This window comes from Hemiscyllium ocellatum, chromosome 35, assembly GCF_020745735.1.
Source record: "Hemiscyllium ocellatum isolate sHemOce1 chromosome 35, sHemOce1.pat.X.cur, whole genome shotgun sequence".
NCBI classification, from domain to species: domain Eukaryota; kingdom Metazoa; phylum Chordata; class Chondrichthyes; order Orectolobiformes; family Hemiscylliidae; genus Hemiscyllium; species Hemiscyllium ocellatum.
In genome coordinates this window covers 25,279,786-25,305,662 of record NC_083435.1, presented here as the reverse complement: position 1 = coordinate 25,305,662, position 25,877 = coordinate 25,279,786, and the positions used below count along the sequence as shown (strand labels likewise).

Sequence of the window (25,877 nt, the reverse complement as noted above, 5' to 3'; positions counted from 1 at the left end):
AAACCATGTGCCGTAACACGATGACATCGCCAGTGTGGCTTCTAAAGCGCGACTTTTCTATAACACGGGGCTGCGTTAACAAGAACGCAACCATTGCGTTACAGAAGAATTGGCTGTATATCTAACTCCTTGAAAACCTTCAATGTTTTGGGGCTCTTTTGGTGGAGGAAACCCACATGGACAGGGGGAGAATGTGCAAACTCCACACAGTCAGTTGCCCGAGGCTGGAATCGAGCGTGGGTCTCTGGCGCTGTGAGGCAGCAGTGTCAACCACTGAGCCACTGTGTTGCCCGAGAGGTCCGAGGGAGCACTACTTGTTTCCTGTCCTAGAGCACCCTGAGAGTGGGCCCAAGCCAAAACAACAGGAAGCAGGAAGTCAGGTAAGTCTTTTCATGTGCTTTTGAGAAAGCTTACAGCAACTTAGGCAATTAGCTGCAGAATTAGCCCTTAAAGAGACAATGTAACCAGCTCCAGCTTCAAAAGGCGATTGAAATTTAAACTAAAATGACATTTTTTACCCAAGAAAGGCTTGAGGCCTAGCAAGGGGACACTGCTCAAGGACCAACTGGGTTCGGACACTGCCGAAGAAAAGGAAGTCAATTTTCGGAGTTACCAACTCAAAAAATATTTCAAAGTGAAACACCAAAATGTTGTTCTGGTTGGGGGTGGGGGAGATAATGCTCTCCAGTCCCTGGAGTGTGCATTACATGTGGAAGGCCCCATTGGACAACATACACTCCCTCTTCAGGGACCACGAAACACAGACGTAAACACAGAAGAGGTATAAGTACTCGATCCAACAGTCTGCTTGATATTTGGGTGTGTTAATGGTCTACTGTGGCCAGGTCCACACCCAACACCAGCCCAACCTTCACTCCCGGCACCTTCCCCTGCAACCGCAAGAAATGCAAAACTTGTGCCCACACCTCCCCCCTTACTTCTCTCTAAGGCCCCAAGGGATCCTTCCATATCCACCACAAATTCACCTGCACCTCCACACACATCATTTACTCCATCCGCTGCACCCGATGTGGCCTCCTCTATATTGGGGATACAGGCCGTCTACTTGAGGAACGTTTCAGGGAACACCTCTGGGACATCCGGACCAACCAACCCAACCACCCCGTGGCTCAACACTTCAACTCCCCCTCCCACTCCACCAAGGACATGCAGGTCCTTGGCCGCCTCCATTGCCAGACCATAGCAACACGACGGCTGGAGGAAGAGCGCCTCATCTTCCGCCTAGGAACCCTCCAACCACAAGGGATGAACTTAGATTTCTCCAGTTTCGTCATTTCCCCTCCTCTCAGTCAAATCCCTCGAACTCAGCACCGCCTTCCTAACCTGCAATCTTCTTCCTGACCTCTCCGGCCTATCACCCTCACGTTGAACTCCTTCCACCTATCACATCTCCATCGCCCCCTCCCCCAAGTCCCTCCTCCCTACCTTTTATCTTAGCCTGCCTGGCACACTCTCCTTATTCCTGAAGAAGGGCTCTGGCCGAAACATCGACTCTCCTGCTCCTTGGATGCTGCCTGACCTGCCGCGCTTTTCCAGCAACACATTTTCAGCTCTGAGCTCCAGCATCTGCAGTCCTCACTTTCTCCTACTGTGGCCAGGCCCAGGAGCAAAGCATCAATAAACCCCACCCCCATCCACCCTGGTCGAAAGTGAGAATCCCTGCTCATCTAGCCTCCCGCCTGGTGGGGGCGCCTCTGAGTGGTAAGACAGAATGCAAAGTTGGAGCTGGATGGTTGGCGGACGATAGGAGATTCCCAAAGTACTGAGAATCAATTCATACCCTTCGCCTTAACGTACCATTAATGCCTGACCATCAAAAAACTGGCACACAGCCAACTTAAATAGAGGACACACCAGTGTTCTCGTTCCTTCCTGTTTGCTGGTCACCCCCTTCATCTGCAGGACCATCCTGCAGGCCATGGTGGGTGAGACGCACCCAATGGGTGAAGCTACATGCCCTGCCATGGGCAGAATGGGTGCCGAGTCCGGGCTTGGGAATTAAGGGGTTCTTATTTTCCTTTCATTCATTTACGGGGACATGTGCATTGCTGGCTGAGCCCCCTCCCTAACGTTGTTGTTGAGAGGTTGGCGGCGAGCTGCCTTCCTGAACCCCAGCAGTCCACATGATGTTGGGAGACCAACACTGTTGGCAGGGAGGGAGTTCCAGGATTTTAAGCTGGGTAATACAAGCCACAGCTGGTCTTCAGAAAGGGCTGGTGCAGGTGAGGAAAGTGGTAACTTTTAGGGTACTGGACTGGCAGAAGGAACAAAGGTGGGTGAGACACATATATATCCTTCACACAAACGCACCACATGAGCTTGTTTGTGACAACATTTCCAAACCGGTCAAACCAGCACCCACTTCCAGCAACCTTATTTCTCAGCGAGCAGTTAACAGCTTCGCAGTTAATAAGGGAGCAATTATTTCCTGATAGTCAAAACAACCCCAGGCTCCTCTTGCCAACAATGACATCAACAAGCTAGGCCCTGAAGTGTAAACATCTTGCAAAGCGATCCGACTGGCCGTGAGGACCAGTCAACAAAAAGCTGGAGAAACTCAGCAGGTCTGCGAGAGAGAGAGAAACACAGAGTTGACACTTTGAGTTTGATCTGACCCTTTCTCAGAACTGTGAACCATAGAAACCGTACAGTGTGGAAACAGGCCCTTTGGCCTGACTCTCCCGCTCAAACCCATTTCCCCATTAGTCTATATTTATCGCTGACTAATACACCTAGCCTAACTGTCCTTGAACACAATGGGGCAATTTAGCATGGCCAATCCACCCTAACCTGCACATCATTGGACTGTGGGAGGAAACCCACACAGACAGTTGCCCAAGGCTGGGATTGAACCCAGGTCCGTAGTGCTGGCAGGCAACAGTGCTGACCGCTGAGCTGCCATGCCACAGGACAGAGAACCCTGAAGAAATCATATCAAACCTAAAACAGTAACTCCCTCACTCACTCACTCTAAACAATTCCAGCATTTTCTGTTCCTATTTCAGCATCCGCACTCATTTTAGGTATTTTCCTAGCCAGCTCTCTCAGAGACGCTATTACACACCTATGGAGTAGATGGGTCTTGAACCCAGGCCACCTTGATCAGAGATAGGCTACTATCACAGTGCCACAAGAGGTCCTGGTCTTTTGCTTTTAACTGTGATGCCCGGGTTCAATTCCCACCTCGACGACTGTCTGCGTGGAGTTTGCACATTCTCTCTGTGAATTTCCTCCGGGTGCTCCGGTTTCCTCCCATAGTCCAAAGATGTGCATGTTAGGGTGGATTGGCCATATTAAATTGTCCCATAGTATTCAGGGACGTATAGGTTCGGGATGTTAGTCAGGGGTAAATGTAGAGTAATAGGGTAGGGGGAATGGGTCTGGGTGGGTTACTCTTCGGAGGGTCAGTGTGGTTGGGCCAAAGGGCCTATTTTCACACTGTAGGGATCCTATGATTCTTCTATGATATCAGTTAACCCTTGCAACAAATATGTCTTAAACACAAAATAGACTATAATAGAATATTCTAACACAGTAGGAGGGCATTCATTACTCACTTAGAGATCAACCAGCTATTCCCACTTCCCTGTTCTTTCTGCATTTCCTTCCTTTTCCTATCTCCATTGTATTTATCCACAATTTCAAAGCCCGCATTTCCAATGCCAACCACTAGTTGTGCTATTTCTGTTTCTCTTGCCACTCACCTGAAATCTGTGCCTACGGCCTTCAGTCACTAGTAATAGTTTAGTTTTTTCACCCCACCTCAACCTAATATCTTGATTAACAAAAAAAAAACAGAAGAACAAATCCAGCTCAGTTACCATGATGCAACCCCGCATTTCCTATGGCTAACCCACCGAGCCTGCATATCCCTGGATGCCATGGGGCAATGGAGTATGGCCAATCCACCCTTAACTGCGCATCTTTGCATTGTGGGAAGAAAGCAGAGCACTGAGAGCAAACCCCCACGCAGACACAAGGAGAACGTGCAAACTCCTCACAGACTTGAATCCAGGTCCCTGGTGCTGTGAAGCAGCAGTGCTAACCACTGAGTCCTGGTATTATGAAATGAAAATGGCTATTTAATAACCCAATTGTGAAGAACTTTTACGGAATATTGACCATTGCATCATGGGACTTTTCCATTAAGCTTGAAAAAGAGACCCTTAAACCAGGGACAGTCATAGTCATAGGGATGTACGGCATGGAAACAGACCCTTTAGTCCAACTTGTCCATGCTGACCCAGATATCCTAAATTAATCTAGGCCCATTTGCCAGCATTTGGCCCATATCTCTCTAACCCCTTCCTATTCATGTACCCATCCAGATGCGTTTTAAATGCTGTAATTGTACCAGCCTCCTCCACTTCCTCTGGCAGCTTATTCCATACACACTCCATCCTCTGCATGAAAAAGTTGCCCATTAGGTCGCTTTTAAATCTTTTCCCTTTCACATTAAACCTATGCCCTGTGGTTTTGTACTCCCTGACCCCAGGGAAAAGACCTTGTCTATTGTCTATCCATGCCCCTCATGATTTTTTAAACCTCTAAAAGGCTACCTCTCAGCCTCTGACCCACCAGGGAAAATAGACCCAGTCCATTCAGGCTCTCTCTATAGCTCCAACCCTGACAACTTCCTTGTAAATCTTTTCTGAACCTTTTCAAGTTTTACAGCATCCTTCCTATAGCAGGGAGACCAGAGTTGCACACAGTATTCCACGAGTGGCCACACCAATATCCTGTACAGCTCCCAACTCCTACGCTCAATCCACTGACCAAGAAAGGTAAGCGTACCCAAAGTCTTCTTCACTATTCTATCCACCTGCAATTCCACTTTTGAGGAACTATGAACCTGCACCCCAAGGTCAGCAATCCTCCCCAGGACCTTCCCATTAAGTTTATAAGTCCTGCCCTGATTTGCTTTTCCAAAATGCAGCACCTAACAATTATGTAAATTAAACCCCATCTGCCACTTCTTGACCCATTGGCCATCTAATTGAGATCATATTGTACTTGAGGTAACCTTCTTCGCTCTCCACTACACCTTTAATTTTGGTATCATCTGCAAACTGTACCTCCTACGTTTGCAACCAAATTATTTGCATAAGTGATGAAAAGCAATGGATCAAGCACCGATCCTTGTGGCACACTGCTGGTCACAGGCCTCCAGTCTGAAAAGCAACCCTCTACCACCACCCTCTGTCTTCTACCTTGTCGCCAATGTTGTATCCAAATGGCCAGCTTTCTCTGTAATTCCGTGTTATCTAACCTTGCTAACCAGTCTATCGTGTGGAACCTTGTCAAGCACTTTACTAAAGTCCACATCCATCACTCTGTCCTCATCAATCCTCCATGTTACTCCTCCAATAAACCTCAATCAAGTTAGTGAGACACGATTTCCCACGCACAAAGCCATGATGACTATCCCGAATCAGTCCTTGCCTTTGCAAGTACAAGTGAGTAATTGTAGTGGATTGAAAAGCAGACGACAGAGGAACCTCGGTTATCCAATGGACACAGGTGGGGGTAAATGAAAGTCCAGCTAATCGAATGCCAGGTAACATAGTTTAGCTAAGCATCGGAATCTTGCAATCTTGCTGGATAATCTGGTATTCGGATAATCGAACGCCGGATAATCAAGGTTCCTCTGCAAAAGGTTAGACAGTAGATAGGCAAGGCTATTATTTAAAGAAATAATGTTGCTTTACAAAACAAAACATATATTCCTTTTTAGCAAAAATACCCAAAAGGGTTAAGCAAAAGAACCATGCCTAGCAAGGAAAGCTAAATATCACACTAGTTCAGAGGAGGTGTGATATAAAGTTTCCAAAACAAGTGGTAAGCCTGGGGATTGGGATAATTTTAGAACTTAGCCAAGTAGGACCAAGAAAGAAAGAGAATAAACTATGAAAGTAAAATGGTAACAAATATAACAATGATTACAGAAGCTTCTAAAGGGAGATATCAGCAAATATAAATCTATTGGGGAGAAATTATAAAATCCAAAGAGAGAGTCAGTGCAGAGAAGTCCTCTTTTTGTCTGTCCTCACAGAAGATATCACAAGACTCCCAAAAGTCATTAAAAAGCAAACACCTCGTGTGGAAGTAAAGAATTTAATTCAAAAATGTAGCAATGGAGAAATTAATAGGACTGAAAATTGAGAAACCCTAGTCACAATGATCTTCAACCCAGAGTACTGAAAGAGATGGCTGCAGAGAGAATGGGAGAAAGTGAGGACTGCAGATGCTGGAGATCAGAGCTTAAAAATGTGTTGCTGGAAAAGCGCAGCAGGTCAGGCAGCATCAAAGGAACAGCAGAATCGACGTTTTGGGCATAAGCCCTTCTTCAGGAATGAGGAGGGTGTGCCAAGCAGGCTAAGATAAAAGGTAGGGAGGATGGACTTAGGGGAGGGGCACTGGAATGTGATAAGTGGAAGGAGGTCAAGGTGAGGGTGATAGGCCGGAGAGGGGGTGGAGAGGGGAGAGGTCGGGAAGAAGATTGCAGGTCAAGAAGGCGGTGCTGAGTCTGAGGGTTGGGACTGAGAAAAGGGCGGGGGGGGGTGAGATTTCTCCAGCTTTCTTATTTCCCTCCCATTTCTCATTTCCCAGCACCCCTCTCCCAAGTCCCTCCTCCCTACCTTTTATCTTAGCCTGCTTGGCACACCCTCCTCATTCCTGAGGAAGGGCTTATGCCCGAAACGTCGATTCTCCTGTTCCTTTGATGCTGCCTGACCTGCTGCGCTTTTCTAGCAACACATTTTTATGCAGAGAGAATGGGTATACTAGTGGTCACCTTGAATCCTGCACCAATGCCTGCAGGTTGGAATGCTGTAAACTTACTTTTCAAGAAAGGAAGGAGAGAGTAAACATGGAAATACAGACCGGTCAGCCTGATTTATAATGTCTGTATTAGGGGAAAGACTGGAATCTGTTCGAAAAGGGTGTGATTACTGGATATTTATAAAACAATTTTCGAACTGAACAGAAGCAACATGAATTTATGATTTGGAGGTGTCGGTGTTGGACTGGGATGTACAAAGTTAGAAATCACACAACACCAGGTCATAGTCCCAACAGGTTTAACTGGAAGCACTAGCTTTCAAAGCACTGCTCCTTCAACAGGTGTGCTATAAATTGCGATAAATTCCGTGCCTTATGATCTTATACTCCAGAACCACATGATGAAAGAGCAAGCTTTCCAAAAGCTAGTGCTTCGGATTAAGTATAAGTGAGGACTGCAGATGCTGGAAATCAGAGTCTAGATTAGAGTGGTGCTGGAAAAGCGCAGTAGGTCAGGCAGCATCCGAGGAGCAGGAAAATCGACATTTCGGGCAAAAGTCCTTCATCAGGAATGAAGGCAGGGAGCCTCCAGGGTGGACGATAAATGGGATGGGGGGGTGGGGTGGGGGGGGGGGGGGTGAAGATAGCCAAGAAACCTGTTGGACTATAACGTGTTGTTGTGTGACTTTTAAGTTTGGATTTCTGAAAGGATTATTGACAAAGCTGGCAGAGATTATGGAGGGGGTTTGCTGGCAGCGTGGATAAAGAGCGCAAGAGAAAGTGACACATGTGCATTTTCAGAAGGTGAGCGGACAAAACTGAGGTGCATGAGAGGGCTGAGGAGGGGGTGACCTTATCGCGATTTATAAAATCATGAGGGCTATCGATACGGTTGGTGTCTTTTCCCGAGGGTGGGGGGATTTCAAGACAAGGGGGCATATTTTCAAGGCGAGAGGAGAAAGATTTAAAAAAAAGGACATGAGAGGCAATTGTTTTTACGTGGAGGGTGGTTCTTGCGTGGAATGGACTTCCTGAGGAAGTGGCTGACGTGGGTACAGTTACGTTCAGAAGACATTTACATAAACTTATGAGTAAGAAATGTTTGGGGGGGGGGGGAAGATGGGCCAGGAGCAGGCAGGTGGGACTAGTTGAGCTTGGGATTATGTTCGGCATGGACTGGTTGGACCGAAGGGGCTGTTTCTGTGCTGTAAGAAGCAATGAGGTTGGGGATAAGAAGCAAGCATTGGGGATTGGTGAACAGAAAGCAAGCTGAGAATAGGAATCAATGAGTTATTTTCCGATTGGGGGCAGGCTGTGGTCAGTGGGGCTGTAGTTATTCACAATCCATACTAATAGTCTGAAATTACAATATTTTGGAGTTTGAAGATAATACAAAACTGGCAAGAAAGTGAGCTGCGAGGATGAAGTCAAGGGATTGAGACAGGCTGCGTGTGTACTGAGGCGGACTACAGTGTGGGTAAGTGAGAGGTTATCCACTTCTGTTAAAACAAAGGGGTTGCAGGTTTTCTGAAATGGCGGAAGTTGGAAACTTCTGAGGTTTTGAAGAGCTCAAAGTCAGATGGCACAGAAACAGGCCCTTCGATCCAACTCATCCATGCCAACCAGGTAACCCAAGCTAAACCAGTCCCATTTGCCTGCGCTTGGGCCAGACACACCTCAACCGTTTCTATGCATGTACACATCTTTTAAATGAGTTGAAATGCCCACCAGCCATGATTGAATGGCGGAGTGGACTCGATGGGCCGAATGGCCTTACTTCCACTCCTATGTCTTATGGTTGAAATGTAAGTGTTCCTGCATCTACCACTTCCTCTGGCAGTTCATTCCACACATGAACGATGCGCTGTGTGAAAAAGACATCCCTCAGGCCCATTTTTAAATCTTTCTCCCCTCACCTTAAAATTATGCCATCTAGTTTTAACCTGCCTTATCCTAGGGAAAAGACCTTTGCTGTTCAGCTTATCGATGTCCCTCATGATTCCAAAGGGAGCTGTGTCCTTGCTCATAAACCACTGGCATGCATGTTCACCGAGAAACGCAGAAGATAAGCAGTACGTTTGCCTTTGTTGCAAGAAGATATGAGTATGGGAGCAAGGAAGGCTGACTTCAGTTGCGTCAAACACTGGCAAGGCCACACCTAGAGTGGTTTGCACAATTCTGGTCCCCTCGCCTATGGAAGGATGTACTCACACTAAAGGGAATACAGCAGCGGGTCGATAACTGAAAGAACTGCCTGAAATCTGAAATTAGAGCAAAAATTGCTGGAAAAAGCTCAGCAGGTCCGATAGCACCGTGGAGAGAAATCAGAGTTAACGTTTCGGGTCAAGTGACCTTTCCTCAGAACTGAAGTGAACCTCCTTCGGAACTAAAGTGACCACTGACGTGGAAAGGTGTCAAACTGGACCCGAGACGTGAACTCTGAGTCCCCTCCACAGAGCTGCTGAGATTTTCCAGCAACCTCCGTCTTTTTATTTGGTTCACCAGGCTGATGCCTGGGAGGGTGGGACTGAGGACCTGCACGCGTGAGATTTAAGAACGAGGGGTGACCTCACAGAGACGTGAGAACAATTCAAATGCAGAGAGTACAGTCCAGAACCTGGGGCTGGAGGGGAGGAGCAGAATGGAAGGTAAGCAATTGAAGACTGAGATGGGGAGGACCTTCTTCACTGAGAGGGCGCTGGATGTTTGTAAATCCTCTACCCCAGAGGGTGAGGGAAGCTCAGTGAGCTCCTGATGGAGGTTGATTGCTTCTGGTTGGCAGTGACATTAGGGGAAGTGGGTATAATGCCATTGAGGTAGCTGATGAGCCCAACATCACCCATCGCACCCTAGTGATGATCTCCCTCAACCTGTTCTGTCCGACAGAAGATACAGAAGTCTGAACACACACACCAACAGATTCAGGAACAGCTTCTTCCCTAGACGGGATGTTATTAGACGGATGAATGGACTCTCCAGCCTCAAATAATGCTGATCTTGCCAACGTTTGTCTCTCTTGTATGCCCCGTGTACGCCTCCCTCGAAACCTTCTGTTCTGAACATCTTTGCTCTCCATCTGTCTGTACCTGTCATAAACAAAGCTTTTCACTGTACTTCAGTACACGTGGCAATCAATCAATTATACCTAAAACTACTGTGCTAAATCTTTCCCGTTCCCTCTCCAAAGCACTCACTCTCTTTCCGTCTAGAACAGTTACCGGTAAATCGAGTCAGGAATTCAACTATGCGATGAGAATGTGCTTTTGGAGTGAGCCATTTGGGTGAGCAGCAACTGGAGATGAATCGGGTAACCGTGGTTACGTGACTGAAACACCTAGGATCTTGACAGTGTGGATGAGGAGAGAACTAGATGTCTCTCTTTCAAAATAAAAGGTGGTCCCTTTAAGACACCCCTCAGGAGACATTCTTCGTCACTTGAGGGTATAGGTCTTTGGATCCCTCTTCCTTAACATGATGTGGCAGCTGCACAGACGTCGAATGCTTTTTGACATAGAGGTAGACAAATTCTTGATGAAGAAAAGGTTGGTTGGGAATGTGGAGTAATCACATCATCCACGCCCTAAGTGAATGGCAGAACAGGCTCGAGGGGCCGAATGGCCTCCTGCTGCGCCGAATTCACACGTTCATACAAAGGAGAAGAAGCAGACGGTCATGATGACGGTACGAGATGAAGAGCAAACAGGCTTTTGCGGAATATTACTATCGGCGTGGACTACCAGGGCTGAATGGCCTAGACCTATTGGGCAGATCCAGTGAGGCTGATTGCCTTCCTCGATAACGGGAGAGTGAAGTTGTGAGCAAACTGGGACACTGTAGATGAGCACAGCCCCAGCAACGCTCAAGAAGCCCAACACAAGTACACTTGGTTGACACCTCATCCATCACCTTAAAGAATTCACTCCCTCCACCTACACCTCTCCCTGCCTCGGAAAGGTAGTCAACACCAAAAGTCCCTCCCCACCCCGATTATCATCTCTTCCAACCTCTTCTGATAGGCAGATGATACAGATGCATAAACACATGGGTGGCACGGTGGCACAGTGGTTAGCACTGCTGCCTCACAGCGCCTGTAGACCCGGGTTCAATTCCCGACTCAGGCGACTGACTGAGTGGAGTTTGCACGTTCTCCCCGTGTCTGCGTGGGTTTCCTCCGGGTGCTCCGGTTTCCTCCCACAGTCACAAAGATGTGCGGGTCAGGTGAATTGGCCATGCTAAATTGCCCGTAGTGTTAGGTAGGGGGTAAATGTAGGGGTATGGGTGGGTTGCGCTTCGGCGGGTCGGTGTGGACTTGTTGGGCCGAAGGGCCTGTTTCCACACTGTAAGTAATCTAATCTAATCACACGTGCCAAGCAGTTCACAAACAGCTTCTTCCCCACTCAGATTTCAAATCTAATGCAGATCTTGCTTATTGTGCACCTTTGTATTCCTCGCTCTGCTCATTCACCCGATGACCTTTGTACCCTACAATCAGCCTGCGCTGCACACAGAACAAAACTTTTCATTGTACTTAGGTACACAGGGGACAATAACAGATCAAACATAAACCAACGTGTGTGCCATCAACAAGATGCAGCGCAGCTACTCTCCAAAAGCCATTCGAAAATACCTTCTAAACCCGTGACGTTCACCAAATAGAAGGGCATGGGCAGCAGAGACATGGGAACAGCCCCACCTTGCAAGTTCCAAGCCATCTCTGTCACCAGGGTTAACATCCTGGAGCTCCCTCCCTAACAGCATTGTGGGTGTTGCTATAGCAGTGGTTCAGGACGGCACCTCACAGCACCTTTTCAAAGGCACTTAGGGGATGGAGCAATAAATGGGCTGGTTTCATCCGCAATGACTAACCTCAGGCACATTCTAAAACAAATACGTAGACCTGGGTCTGTGTGAGAAGGAGAAGTTTACTACCCAACTGATCGCACAGGAACCAAACAGATCTCTAGTCCAAGAGTGTGGCGCTAGAAAAACACAGCCGATCAGGCAGTATCTGAGGTGTGGGAGAATCGACGTTTCAAGCTTACACCCTTTATCAGGAATGAGGGGGATTTGGCATCAATACCAGCAATCATACATCAGTATTGGCCAAAATGATAGCTGGAATCCAAGGGTTGTATTATGAGGAGAGGTTGTCCAACGTTGCCTTGTGCTCCCTGATATCTTGGAGGTTAAGGGGTGAGTGCGTTGAGCTGGACTGAGGGTAATTAGAGAAAAGGAATTTATGATGGTCAGTTTAGGGGACATCATCTGACATGGGGCGCCAGGCCTTTCAGGAGTAAAGGTGGGATGCTGCCTGAAATGATGAGCTTTTCCAGCTCCACACTTTTCGACTCTGACTCTGCAGCATCTTGAGTCCTCCCAAATGGACCTCGCCCACAACCAGACAGATTCTCCCAAATGGATCTCTCCCACAACCGGACAGATTCATGGCCATTTTTACTGGTGTCAGCTTTTTATTCCCAGGTTTTTCTGAAACAAATTGAATTTAGCAAATTATTGTGCTGGAATTTGAACTCGTTCATGTTCTCTGGATTAATAAGTCCAGGATGCTGAGAGGCACCCTATAATGCGAGAGTAGCCATCTTGCCACTGTACTATTTTTTTGAAAGGCCACATGCAAAAATCCATAAGAAGATTTAGTTGGAAAGAAACGTTAAATACTCCGTATTTGATCATATTTCAGGTCCAGTGACTCTTTTTCAGAACTTGGATTTGATAAGGTGGATAGTCCATCACCATAATCCAAATATCACCACTTTTTGCGACAACATAACATCCCTTATTGGCACGGTGGCTCAGTGGTTAGCACTGCTGTCTCACAGCGCCAGGGACCTGGGTTCGATCTCACCCCCCCCAAACGACTATCTGTCTGGAGTTTGCACATTCTCCCCGTCTCTGTGTGGGCTTCCTTCCACAGTCCAAAGATGTGCAGGTTAGGGTGGATTGGCCAAACTGCCCATAGTGTCCAGGGATGTGCAGGCTGGGTGGATTAGCCATGGGGAATGCAGCCTTACAGAGTAAAGGGGGGGTGGGTCTAGTGGGATGTACTTCAGAGGGTCAGTGTGGATTTGATGGGCTGAATGGCCTGCTTCCACACTCTCTGATTAATGCAGCATTGTTGACATTAATACACAATAGCTGGCATCGATATTAATTTCGGAACACTTCACACTCTTTCAGCCTTTCCAATGGTTAGTCTACAACGTAACGCTGAATACCTACGTCTAACAAAAACCCCATCAAGCTTAGACTTAAAAGTTTAACAATCCTCCTTGTTTCATTAGCTGTTTGTGGAACAGAATTCCAAACTTCTGTTACCCTTTCCCCACAGACCAGCATCCCACCTTTACTCCTGAAAGGCCTGGCGCCCCATGTCAGATGACATCCCCTAAACTGACCATCATAAATTCCTTTTCTCTAATTACCCTCAGTCCATCTCAACGCACTCACCTCTTAACCTCCAAAATATCAGAGAGCACAACGCAACGTTGGACAACCTCTCCTCATAATACAACCCTTGGATTCCAGCTATCATTTTGGCCAATACTGATGCATGATTGCTGGTATTGATGCCAAATTAATTATGGTTGAATGCAACAACTGAGACTAATGTTGCTGCTTTGATGTCATAGTGACTCATGTCATATTACTGACATTAATCCTGTGTCATTGTTTTTAATGTCATGCTGTTGTCATTGAGATAAAAACACAACTTAATATGAATGGAATGGTTATTGGTATGTGTATGGAATAGTCAGTCAAAGAGTCATAGAGATGTACAGCATGGAAACCAACCCTTCAGTCCAACTCGACCATGCCAACCAGACATCCTAACCTAATCTAGTCCCATCTGCCAGCACCTGGTCCATATCCCTCCAAACCCTTCCTATTTATATACCCATCCAGGTGCCTTTTAAATGCTGCAGTTGTACCAGCCACCACTACTTCCTCTGACAGCTCATTTGAAGGTGATGTAATTTCAATAGTGGTGAGTTCTTGAGATATGTCTTAAAAGTCATAAACTCATCATAACAGTAAATGGTGCCAATGTAACATAATGGTTATGACTGGCTTTGCCTGAAGGGCATTACAATGATTACTGTAATTAACTGGCAAGTTACGATCACAAGATCAGGAAGTTATTCCAATGAGCTGCACTGCATTCATTGAAAGCAGATGCAACGGGGACGTTCAAAAAGGAAATGAATAAAGGAAAAATAAATTTGCAGCAAGAACAGGGGGGTGGTTGAGGAGGTGAAATGTGGGATCGACTGGCCAGCTCCTTCACTAGGCCAGAAGTTGAAGGACGGGCCCAATGGCCTCCTACTCTGACACACGCTGCGGGTTGTATGTTCAAACCCCCAACTCAGGACACTGGCACCGAAAACTCTCAGCTGCCACTCCTGCGGCTGTCAGTACTAAAACCAAAGGGCTTTCCCTACCCTCTCGGGCTGATGTAAAAGATCACTTGGTGCTATTCAGCTCAAGTACCAATGGGGGTGGCGCAGCTGGCAGCGAAGGTGGTGATCTCAAGATCGTATGGGACCAAGTTCAGGGGGGCCAAGGAGTGGCAGATGGAATTTAGTTTTGATAAACACAAGGTGCTGCATTTTGGGAAGGCAAAAATGGGGCAGGACTTATACACTTAATGGTAGGGAGTGTTGCTGAACAAAGAGACCTTGGAGTGCAGGTTCACAGCTCCTTGAAAGTGGAGTCACAGGTAAATAGGATAGTGAAGGCGGCGTTTGGTATGTTTTCCTTTATTAAAGTCACAGAGATACACAGCATGGAAACAGATTCTTCGGTCCAACCCGTCCATGCCGACCAGATATCCCAACCCAATCTAGTCCCACCTGACAGCACCCGGCCCGTATCCCTCCAAACCCTTCCTATCCATATACCCATTCAAATGCCTCTTAAATGTTGCAATTTTACCAGCCTCCACCACATTCTCTGGCAGCTCATTCCATACACGTACCACCCTCAGCGTGAAAAGGTTGCCCCTTAGGTCTCTTTTATATCTTTCCCCTCTCACCCTAAACTATGCCCTCTAGTTCTGGACACCCCGACCCCAGGAAAATACTTTGTCTATTTATCCTATCCATGCCCCTCATAATTTTGTAAACCTCTATAAGGTCACCCCTCAGCCTCCGACGCTCCAGGGAAAACAGACCCAGCCTGTTCAACCTCTCCCTGTAGCTCAAATCCTCCAACACTGGCAACATCCTTGTAAATCTTTTCTGAACCCTTTCAAGTTTCACAACATCTTTCCGATAGGAAGGAGACCAGAATTTCATGCAATATTCCAACAGTGGCCTAACCAATATCCTGTACAGCCGCAACATGACCTCCCAACTCCTGCACTCAATATTCTTACCAATAAAGGAAAGCAGACCAAACGCCTTCTTCACTATCCTATCTACCTGCGACTCCACTTTCAGGGAGCTATGAACCTGCGCTCTAAGGTCTCTGCTCAGCAACACTCCCTAGGACCTTACCATTATGTATCTGAGTCCTGCTAAGATTTGCTTTTCCAAAATGCAGCACCTCGCATTTATCTGAATTAAACTCCATCTGCCACTTCTCAGCCCATTGGCCCATCTGGTCCAGATCCTGTTGTAATCTGAGGTAACCTTGTCGAACGCCTTACTGAAGTCCATATAGATCACGTCTACTGCTCTGCCCTCATCAATCTTCTTTCTTACTTCTTCAAAAAACTCAATCAAGTTTGTGAGACATGATTTCCCACCCACAAAGCCATGTTGACTATCCCTAATCAGTCCTTGTCTTTCCAAATACATGTACATCCTGTCCCTCAGGATTCCCTCCAACAACTTGCCCACCACCGACATCAGGCTCACCGGTCTATAGTTCCCTGGCTTGTCTTTACCGCCCTTCTTAAACAGTGGCACTACGTTTGCCAACCTCAAGTCTTCCAGCACCTCACCTGTGACTACCGATGATACAAATATCTCAGTAAGAGGCCCAGCAATCACTTCTCCAGCTTCCCACAGAGTTCTATGGTACACCTGATCAGGTCCTGGGGGTTTTTTTTTGATTAGATTAGACTTACAGTGTGGAAACAGGCCCTTCGGCCCAACAAGTCCACACCGACCCGCCGAAGCGAAACCCACCCATACCCCTACATTACCCCTTACCTAACACTACGGGCAATTTAGCATGGCCAATTCACCTGACCCGCACATCTTTGGACTGTGGGAGGAAACCGGAGCACCCGGAGGAAACCCACGCAGACACGGGGAGAACGTGCAAACTCCACACAGTCAGTCGCCTGAGTCGGGAATTGAACCCGGGTCTTCAGGCGCTGTGAGGCAGCAGTGCTAACCACTGTGCCACCGTGCCGCCCACTAACCTTTACCCATTTCAAGAACCCAGCACTTCCTCCTCTGTAATCTGGACATTTTGCAAGATGTCACCATCTATTTCCCTACAGTCTATATCTTCCATATCCTTTTCCACAGTAAATACTGATGCAAAATATTCATTTAGTATCTCCCCCATTTTTCTGTGGCTCCACACAAAGGCCGCTTTGCTGATCTTTGAGGGGCCCTATTCTCTCCCTAGTTACCCTTTTGTCCTTAATGTATTTGTAAAAACCCTTTGGATTCTCCTTAATTCTATTTGCCAAAGCTATCTCATGTCCCCTTTTTGCCCTCCTGATTTCCCTCTTAAGTATACTCCTATTTCCTTTATACTCTTCCCAGGATTCACTCGATCTATCCTGTCTATACCTGACATATGCTTCCTTCTTTTTCTTAACCAAACCCACAATTTCTTTAGTAATCCAGCATTCCCTATGCCGATCAGCCTTCCCTTTCACCCTGACAGGAATATACTTTCTTTGGATTCTTGTTATCTCATTTCTGAAGGCTTCACATTTTCCATCCGTCCCTTTACCTGCGAACATCTGCCCCCAATCAGCTTTCGAAAGTTCTTGCCTAATACCATCAAAAATGGTCCTTCTCCAATTTAGAACTTCAACTTTTAAAACTGGTCTATCCTTTTCCATCACTATTTTAAAACGAATAGAATTATGGTCACTGGCCCCAAAGTGCTCCCCCACTGACACCTCAGTCACCTGCCCTGCCTTATTTCCCAAGAGTAGGTCAAGTTTTGCACCTTCTCTAGTAGGTACATCCACATACTGAATCAGAAAATTGTCTTGTACACACTTAAGAAATTCCTCTCCAGCTAAACCTTTAACACTATGGTAGTCCCAGTCGATGTTTGGAAAGTTAAAATCCCCTACCATAACCACCCTATTATTCTCACAGATAGCTGAGATCTCCTTACAAGTTTGTTTCTCAATTTCCCTCTGACTATTAGGGGGTCTATAATACAATCCCAATAAGGTGATCATCCCTTTCTTATTTCTCAATTCCATCCAAATAGCTTCCCTGGATGTATTTCCGGGAATATCCTCCCTCAGCACAGCTGTAATGCTATCCCTTATCAAAAATGCCACTCCCCCTCCTCTCTTGCCTCCCTTTCTATCTTTCCTGTAGCATTTGTATCCTGGAACATTAAGCTGCCAGTCCTGCCCAACCCTGAGCCATGTTTCTGTAATTGCCATGGTATCCCAGTCCCATGTTCCTAACCATGCCCTGAGTTCATCTGCCTTCCCTGTTAAGCCCCTTGCATTGAAATAAATGCAGTTTAATTTATTAGTCCTACCTTGTCCCTGCCTGCCCTGACTGTTTGACTCACTTCTGTTCTAAGCTGTACCCGTCTCAGATCGATCTCTTTCCTCACTATCTCCCTGAGTCCCACCCCCCACCTTACTAGTTTAAATCCTCCCGAGCAGTTCTAGCAAATCTCCCTGCCAGTATATTAGTCCCCTTCCAATTTATGTGCAATCCGTCCTTCTTGTACAGGTCACTTCTATCCCAAAAGAGATTCCAATGATCCAAAAACGTGAATCCTGCTCCCACACACCAGCTCCACAGCAGTATTGAGTACAGGAGTTGGGAGGTCATGTTGCAGCTGTACAAGACATTGGTTAGGCCACCATTGAAATAGTGCGTTCAATTCTGGTATGCCTCTTATCAGAAGAATGCTGTGAAACTTGAAAGGGTTCAGAAAAGATTTGCAATGATGTTGCCAGGGATTTGAGCTATAGGGAGAGGCTGAACAGGCTGGAACTGTTTTCCCTGGAATGTCAGAGGCTGAGGGGTGACCTTATAAGAGGATTTTAAAATCATGAGGGGCATGGATAGGGTGAATAGTCAAGGTCTTTTTCCCCCCAGTGTGGAGGGGGGGGGGGGGGGGAGTCCAAAACTAGAGGGCATAGGTTTAGGGCGAGAGGGGCAAGATTTAAAAGGAACATAAGGGGCAACTTTTTCACGCAGAGGATGGTACGTGTATGGAATGGACTGCCGGAGGAAGTGGTGGAGGCTGGTACAATTGCAGCATTTAAGAGGCATCTAGATGGGTGTATGAATAGGAAGGGTTTGGAGGGATATGGGCCGGGTGCTGACAGGTGGGACTGGTGAAATGTAGGATATCTGGCCGGTATGAACGGGTTGGACCGAAGGGTCTGTTTCCCTATCGTACAACTCTATGATTCTACGAGTCAGGTCAGCTATCAGCCCCTCTCAGTGCCTCAAGTGCATGTGACCATAGCCCTGCATAAGTAAGAGCTGTCTTGGGTCTCTTTTTCATAATTGCAGGGAATGCCAACTTTCGGAGGTTTGTTGTTATTCATGTGGAAAGACTGCACAGAAATTTTTCAATACGTACATAAAGTTCACTTTTAATGAATAAAGTATATTTTTGCAATAGAAGGAAAATCACTTGGCACCATTCTGAGGAAGGAGCACGCGAGGACTGCAGATGCTGGAGATCGGACTCGAGAGAGTGGCGCTGGCAAAGCACAGCCGGTCAGGCAGCATCCGAGGGGCAGGAGAGTCAACGTTTCAGGGATATCAGGAATCTGATGAAGGGCTTATGCCCGAAATGTCGATTCTTCTGCTTCTCAGATGCTGCCTGACCGGCTGTGCTTTTCCAGCATCGCACTCTCGACGCCATTCTGAGGAAGAACAAGGGCACTATTCCTGACCCATTGGTAACTTAGTTCCACCTTGATGAAAATCGCTGCAGCGATTGGTCCAACTGCAGATTTGTGGGTTCATGCTTTGTACAACCAGGTCTGCTGGGCCCCCTGAAATGAAGCAGCAACCACACACCTGACCTGACGGCACCGTGGCTCAGTGGTTAGCGCTGTTGCCTCACAGTGCCACGGACCCAGGTTCAATTCCAGCCTCGGGCGACTGTGTGTGTAGAGTTTGCACATTCTCCCTGTGTCTGTGTGGGTTTCCTCAGGGTGCTCCGATTTCCTCCCACAGTCCAAAGATGCTGCAGGGCAGGTGAATTGGCCATGTTACACTACCCATTGTTTTAGGTGCATTAGTTAGAGGGAAATGGGTCTGGGTGGGTTACTCTTCAGAGGGTTGGTGTGGACTTGTTGGGCCAAATGGCCTGTTTGCACACTGTAGGGAATCTGATCTGACATAGAGACATCTGCAAAGCACTCGAGGACCTCTTAAGGTCATGAAAGGTGCTATGGCCGAATTTGAATTTTACTCTCTAGATCCTTCCTCCCTTGCCCTCTCCTCTCATTCCACCCCCTCCCACCAACCCCACTTCCTGCCATGTATTCATCACCCCCCTCCCCACCTTCCGTTCTCCAATTCCTAACATTCCGTACTCGGCAAAGGTCTTGGCTTTATCTCTCTGCGTTCCCACCTTGATGAGTTGCGGGCATGACGTCAAGCTCTTCTTCCGTCCCCTTCACCTCCGCGCCCACCTCTTTGGGGCAAGAGCCCTCTCCCTATCCCACAATCCCCTTTCGCCCAGCTCTAACACTCTCCCTCCACCTGCACCCTCCCTCTGGCCTTCGACCTGCACCCAACCCGTTCATCAAGAACTATCAATGTGACACTGGTCGCCTTAATTTCTCTGCGCACTCCACCCCCCCACCCATTCCAAACGACGAACTGACTGCATGTTGCGTGATTAGATCCATCCCTGACTTTGTTACCAAGCTTGCTGGCGGTGCTGTTGTAGTTTGGTGTACTTTTTCTTTAATTTATTCACAGGATGAGGGCATCATTGGTTAGGCCCGGAATTTATTGCCCATCCCTAATGGCCCAGAGGACATTAAAAGTCAACTACTTTGCTGTGGGTCTGGAGTCACATGTTGGCCAGACCTGGTAAGGATGGCAGTTTCTCACCATAATGGACATTAGTGAACCCAATGGGTTTTTCCAACAATTGATAATGGATTCATGGTCATCATTAGACTCTGAATTCCAGATATTGAATTCAAACCTCACCTTCTGCCATGCAAGATTTGAACCTGGGTCTCCGGGATGTTACTTGAGTCTCTGGATTAACAGTCCAGCGATAATACCACTAGGCCATTGCTTTCTCGACTGACCTCTACATTACAGAGCCTGAGCACCAGCTCTCAAGTACCTCCTCCTATCTCCCCCTGCTCCATAACCCCACCGTAGCACACCAGGTCATTGGGTCCACAACATTCACTGACCTCATTTCACCTGGTGATCACCCCCCCACCCCACCCAACCTCACAGAACTCACCTCTTCCGACCTTGGCTCAGTACTTTCTCCCCGGCCCAGTCCGTGCCCACATAAACCAGCGATTCCGCTGACGCTTGACGCCGGTTTCGGAATGTCCAGTTCGCGAGCTCCAAGCCGCCTCCTCTTTCCCATGACCGTGCAATCCCTTCACACGTCCATCCCTCACCAGGATGCACTCAGGGCTCCTCGCTGCTTCCTGGAGCGCAGGCCTGACCCGTCCCCATCCACCACTTGGCCATCCTCACCCTCAACAGCTTTTCTTTTAACTCCTCTCACTTTCCTCAGGTCAGGCGGGTGGGCGTGAGGACCCGCATGGGCCCCAGTTATGCCTGTCTCTTTGTGGGGATACCTGCAGCAGTCCTCGTTCCATTCCTGTTCCAGACTCCAACCCATAATTCTCTCTCCAGGACATCCTCGGTGCTGCTTCCTTCTCTTGGTTAGAATTAGAAAAACATTATCTATTTTGCTTCCAATTTCCAGCTCGCCCTGACCTTCACCTGGTCCATCTCAGATGTCCCCCCTTCCCTTCCTCGCTATCTCTGGCCGATATCCACTACAAACCCACTGACTCTCACAGTTACCTTGACCAAACATCCTCACACCCTGCTTCCAGGAAAGACTTGGAACCCTCTCCTGGCTGCTAAAACATAGATAGAGTGTCAACTTGACCAAACCGCAAGGGATGCTGGGTACATTGGTCAAGTAAATCCACACACCAAACAATGCAAACACAGTGCCCCCATGTTAATGACATTAACATAATCTAAAAGGCGGAGGGAGCAAGGACTGCAGATGCTGAAGGTCAGAGTCAAGCGTGTAGCACTGGGAAAGCACAGCTGGCCAGGCAGCATCCGAGGAGCAGGAGAGTGCATGTTTTGTGCATAAAGTCTTCATGAGGCTTGTGGTCCAATGGAGATGAGAGATAACTGGGAGGAGGGGTGAGGCTGGGGTAAAGTAGCTGAGAATGCGATAGATTAGATTAGATTACTTACAGTGTGGAAACAGGCCCTTTGGCCCAACAAGTCCACACCGACCCATCGAAGCAAAACCCACCCATTCCCCTACATTTACCCCTTACCTAACACTACGGGCAATTTAGCATGGCCAATTCACCTGACCCGCACATCTTTGGACTGTGGGAGGAAACCGGAGCACCCAGAGGAAACCCACGCAGACACGGGGAGAATGTGCAAACTCCACACAGTCAGTCGCCTGAGTCGGGAATTGAACCCGGATCTCTGGTGCTGTGAGGTAGCAGTGCTAACCACTGTGGCACCGTGCTGCCGGGGAGCTGAAAGTGATGGTGATGGGTCAGAGATGAGATAGGTGGGAAGGAAGATGGACAGGTCGGACAGTTCTAGAGGGAGGTGCCGAGTTGGAAGGTTGGATCTAGGATAAGGTGGGATGGAGGGGAAATGAAGGAACTGGTGAAATCGTCATTGATTCCATGGGGATGGGGGGTCCCAAGGCTGAAGATGAGGCGTTCTTCCTCCAGACGTCGGGTGGTTAGCGTTTAGTGGTGGAGGCGGCCCAGGACTTGCATGTCCTTGGGGGAGTTGAAATGTTCGGCCACAGGGCAGTGGGGTTGTTTAGTGCGTTGTGTCCCAGGGATATTCTCTGAAACATTCCGCAAGTTGGCTTCCTGTCTCCCCAGTGTAAAGGAGACCACATTGAGAGCAACGGACACAGTGGATGACGTTTGTGGAAGTGCAGGTAAATCTCTGTTAGGTGTGGAAGGATAATGTAAAAGGCAACTGTTATCCTGGGCAGACACCCCAAACAACTTATCTACTAAACCAAAGAGGGGCCGAGACAGAACGGTCATGCCACACAAAGATCCAAACAAGAGCAAGCCATCCAAATGATTGACACTGTTTCAAAGTATTCAGAGAGTCTCCCTGGTCAGCCAGGACTACAAGTTGTTGTGGTTCTGTCACCGAGCTGGGAAATTCCCAACTTGGCGAACAGAACCACAACAACGAGCACCTGAGCTACAAATCTTCTCCCAAACTTTGAAGAACCACAAGTTGCAAAAAACCATCCACAAATAAAGAGAGAGAGAGAGAGATGAGAGAGAGGACTCGATTGGGTTGGGATATCTGGTCGGCATGGACGGGTGGGACTGAAGGGTCTGTTTCTATGCTGTACATCTCTGTGACTCTATGAGATGAGATAAAGAGAAAGAGAGAGAGAGAGAGAGAGAGAGAGATAGAGATAAATGTCTGTGTACAACAGAGAGAGAGAGAAACAGACACAGAGAGAAAGAGAGAGATAGAGAGAGAGATAAATGTGTGTATAAGAGAGAGAGAGAGAGAGAAACAGATAGACAAAGAGAGAGAGAGAGAGAGAGAGAGAGAAGTTTTCAGTCCCACAGAGACAGAGGGGAAATTTACAAGCGACTCAGGAAGTATTGTAAGCTGACTGGGTTGAATAGGATGAATGACAGTATTGTTTAGGAGGAAAAGCGATTGTAACTTGCTTCCTAATAAAGTTGGGACTGTTTTGTATTGGTACCAGTTTGTGTCTGTCGTGATTTGTCAGCTCCAAATTATGGGATACCTGGGAAAATACATTCACAACATTCTAGTCAGAGTTGTCTGACTTGTTTGATGAGGGACCAGACAACATACTCTCATCCATTCTCCCAGTTACTCTGACCGTTCTGATATGATGCCAACTTTGACAAGGGGGGGTCTCTGCATTGTCACCGACTGCGGGTGACAGGGCGCTCTGATCCATCTCCCACACCTCTGCCTTCACGCCCCTCTCTTCCCTCTCACAACAGTGATAGGCTCCCCCTTGGCTTCCCCTACTATCCCACCAGCATCCACGTCCAAAGTATCATTAGCTGCCATTTCCTCCAGTGAGATGCCACTACTGGACACATATTCCCCTCCCTCATGAGCCTTCTACAGGGGTCATTCTCTCTGGGGCTATCCTCGCCCATTCCGAACATCCCACAACCCCACCCCACCCCTCCCCGCCCCACCACAGCACCTTCCCCTGTAACACCTGCCCATTTACCTCCCCCCTCCTCAGTATCCAAGGGCCCAAACATACTTTGCAGGTGAAGCAGCAACTCAGCTGCACTGCTCACAATCTTGACCACCAGCATTCGCTGCTCACAAAATGGCCCCCTCTACACTGGGAAGATGAAACACAGACTGGGTGAATTCTTCTCAGAACATCGACGTTCTGCGAGCCTGAGCTTTCCAATTTTTAGATTAGATAACTTACAGTGTGGAAACAGGCCCTTCGGCCCAACAAGTCCACACCGACCCTCTGAAGAGCAACCCATCCAGACCCATTCCTCTACATTTACCCCTTCACCTAACGCAACGGGCAATTTAGCATGGCCAATCCACCCTAACCTGCACATCTTTGGACTGTGTGAGGAAACCAGAGCAAACCCACGCAGACTCAGGGAGAACGTGCAAACTTCACACAGATGGTTGCCTGAGGCGGGCATTGAACCCGGGTCTCTGGCACTGTGAGGCAGCAGTGCAGACCACTGTGCCACCGTGCCGCCCACTTTCCTGCCACTTTAACACCCCACCCTGTTCCCTGGCCAGTATCTCTGCCTCGGGCCTGCTGCAGTGCTCCAGTGAAGCTCAGCGCAAGCTGGAAGAACAGAGCCTCGTTTTCCACTTGGGGAACCCTGCAGGCTCCTGGACTCGATATCGAGTTCAACAGTTTTGGGACCTGAGCATTTTCTCCCCTGTCCTGACGCCAACCCCCACACACACAAGGCCCATTTGTCACATTGTCTGCTATTACACATACCCCATTGTTAGCCACTAACCACAAGATCATAAGACATAGGAGCAGAAATGAGGCCATTCAGCCCATTGTGCCTGCTCCACCATTCAATCCTGGCTGAGAAGTTTCTCAAACCCATTCTCCCCATAACCCTTGATCCCCTTGATAACTATCTCAGTCTTAAATCTACTCAATGACCTCCCCAGCCTTCTGTGGCAATGAATTCCACAGATTCACTTCTCTGGGTTGAAGACGTTTCTCCTTATCTCTGTTCTCAAAGGTCTCTCCTTTACTCTGAGGCTGTGGTCTTGGTCTCTCCTACCAATGGAAGCATCTTCTCAACATCCACTCTGTCCAAGCCATTCATTATTCTGTATGCTTCAATTTAATCCCTCTCATCCTTCTGTCAAGTATGGAGCTAGAGTCCTTAAACATTCCTCATATGTTAGAATCCCCATTAACAGCTTTTGACTCGACCAGCCAGATAGTCATCCACTCCTTGGTCTGTCCAAACGATCCTCTCTCTCTCTCTCTCTCTCTTTCTCAATCTCTCTCTGGGCTCTATCTCCATCTATTGTTTCCTCCTCCTCCCTCCCCACCGTCTGTACAAACACCAACCCTTTTCCAAGCTGCCGTCAACGCTGAGGAAGAGTCACTCGATCCCCGAAAACGTTAGCCCTGGCTCCCCCCCACAAGCCTGCCAAGCTTCGCCAGAAATCCGCAGCCCCTTTCCGTTTCTCAAATCTGATTTGCCTCTCCCCTCCGGCCGGGGGAGCGGTCGCCTACCTGGTGAGGAGCAGGTCGAGAACCTCCTGGGTGGTGCTGAAGGCCCGGTAGGTGGCGAGGAAGACCGAGACGTAGGACAAATCACCGCAGTCGAAGGACTCGAGCAGGTGCTGCACTATCTTCGCCAGCGTTCCAAACTTGATGGTGCGGGTTTTAACCGTCTCGCACGTGGTGCCCACCAACTCGTTTTCCATCTGCAAGGGCGACAGGGCGGATCATAAAATGACACCGGGCGGAGGGGGCTGCCCCCTCAGTCGCGTCAGTGCCAGCGAGCGCCTGCAGGGGGTGCCGCTCCCCCTGTCCCACTACGGTTGGGGGAGGGGGTTTACTGCCCCTTCCATGCCATGACCAAGCAGGTCCTGCTCCTCGTGCCCACGTGACCATGGCTAATTACTCTCTCTGGAGTCTGAGAGCCAGCTCTTTGGGAAATGGCGCTACTCACTGTGTGCCTCGGTGAAGGGGTTTTGCAGGAGGTCACCACGGAAACAGAGAAAACAGGAGTTGCAGAAGGCCATTCAGCCCCTTGAACCCGCTCCATCATCCAATATAATCATAGTGGGTCATCCAACTCAGTCCCCTGATCCCACACTCTTCCCATGTACCCTTTGACCCCTTTAGCCCTAAGAGTGATAAACACCAATGAGTCTCTTTTCCCCACACAACTCCCTACAAGGGCAGCACAGTGGCTCAGTGGTTAGCACTCCAGCCTCACAGCGCCAGGGATCCGGGTTTGATCCCACCCTCAGGCAGAGTGTCTGTGTGGAGTTTGCACATTCTCCCCGTGCCTGCCTGGGTTTCCACCCAAAGATGTGCAGGTTAGGGGTGGATTGGCCCATGCTAAGTTGCGCTATGGCATCCAGGGACGTGCAGGCTGTGTGGGTTAGCCATGC

The 25,877-nt window shown here is 48.2% G+C and overlaps 1 protein-coding gene across 5 annotated transcripts in view; it reads right to left on the bottom strand.

Annotated features, from left to right (window-relative positions):
• The window catches only part of LOC132832895 (ral guanine nucleotide dissociation stimulator-like), a 219,862-nt gene that overhangs the window by 60,542 nt on the left and 133,443 nt on the right, over nucleotides 1–25,877 (bottom strand). For all 5 annotated transcript variants that reach the window (XM_060851104.1, XM_060851105.1, XM_060851107.1 and 2 more), the window contains one exon: nucleotides 24,988–25,181. In XM_060851104.1, coding sequence (XP_060707087.1) covers nucleotides 24,988–25,181 — 194 coding nt within the window. The remainder of the gene's footprint in view (nucleotides 1–24,987; nucleotides 25,182–25,877) is intronic.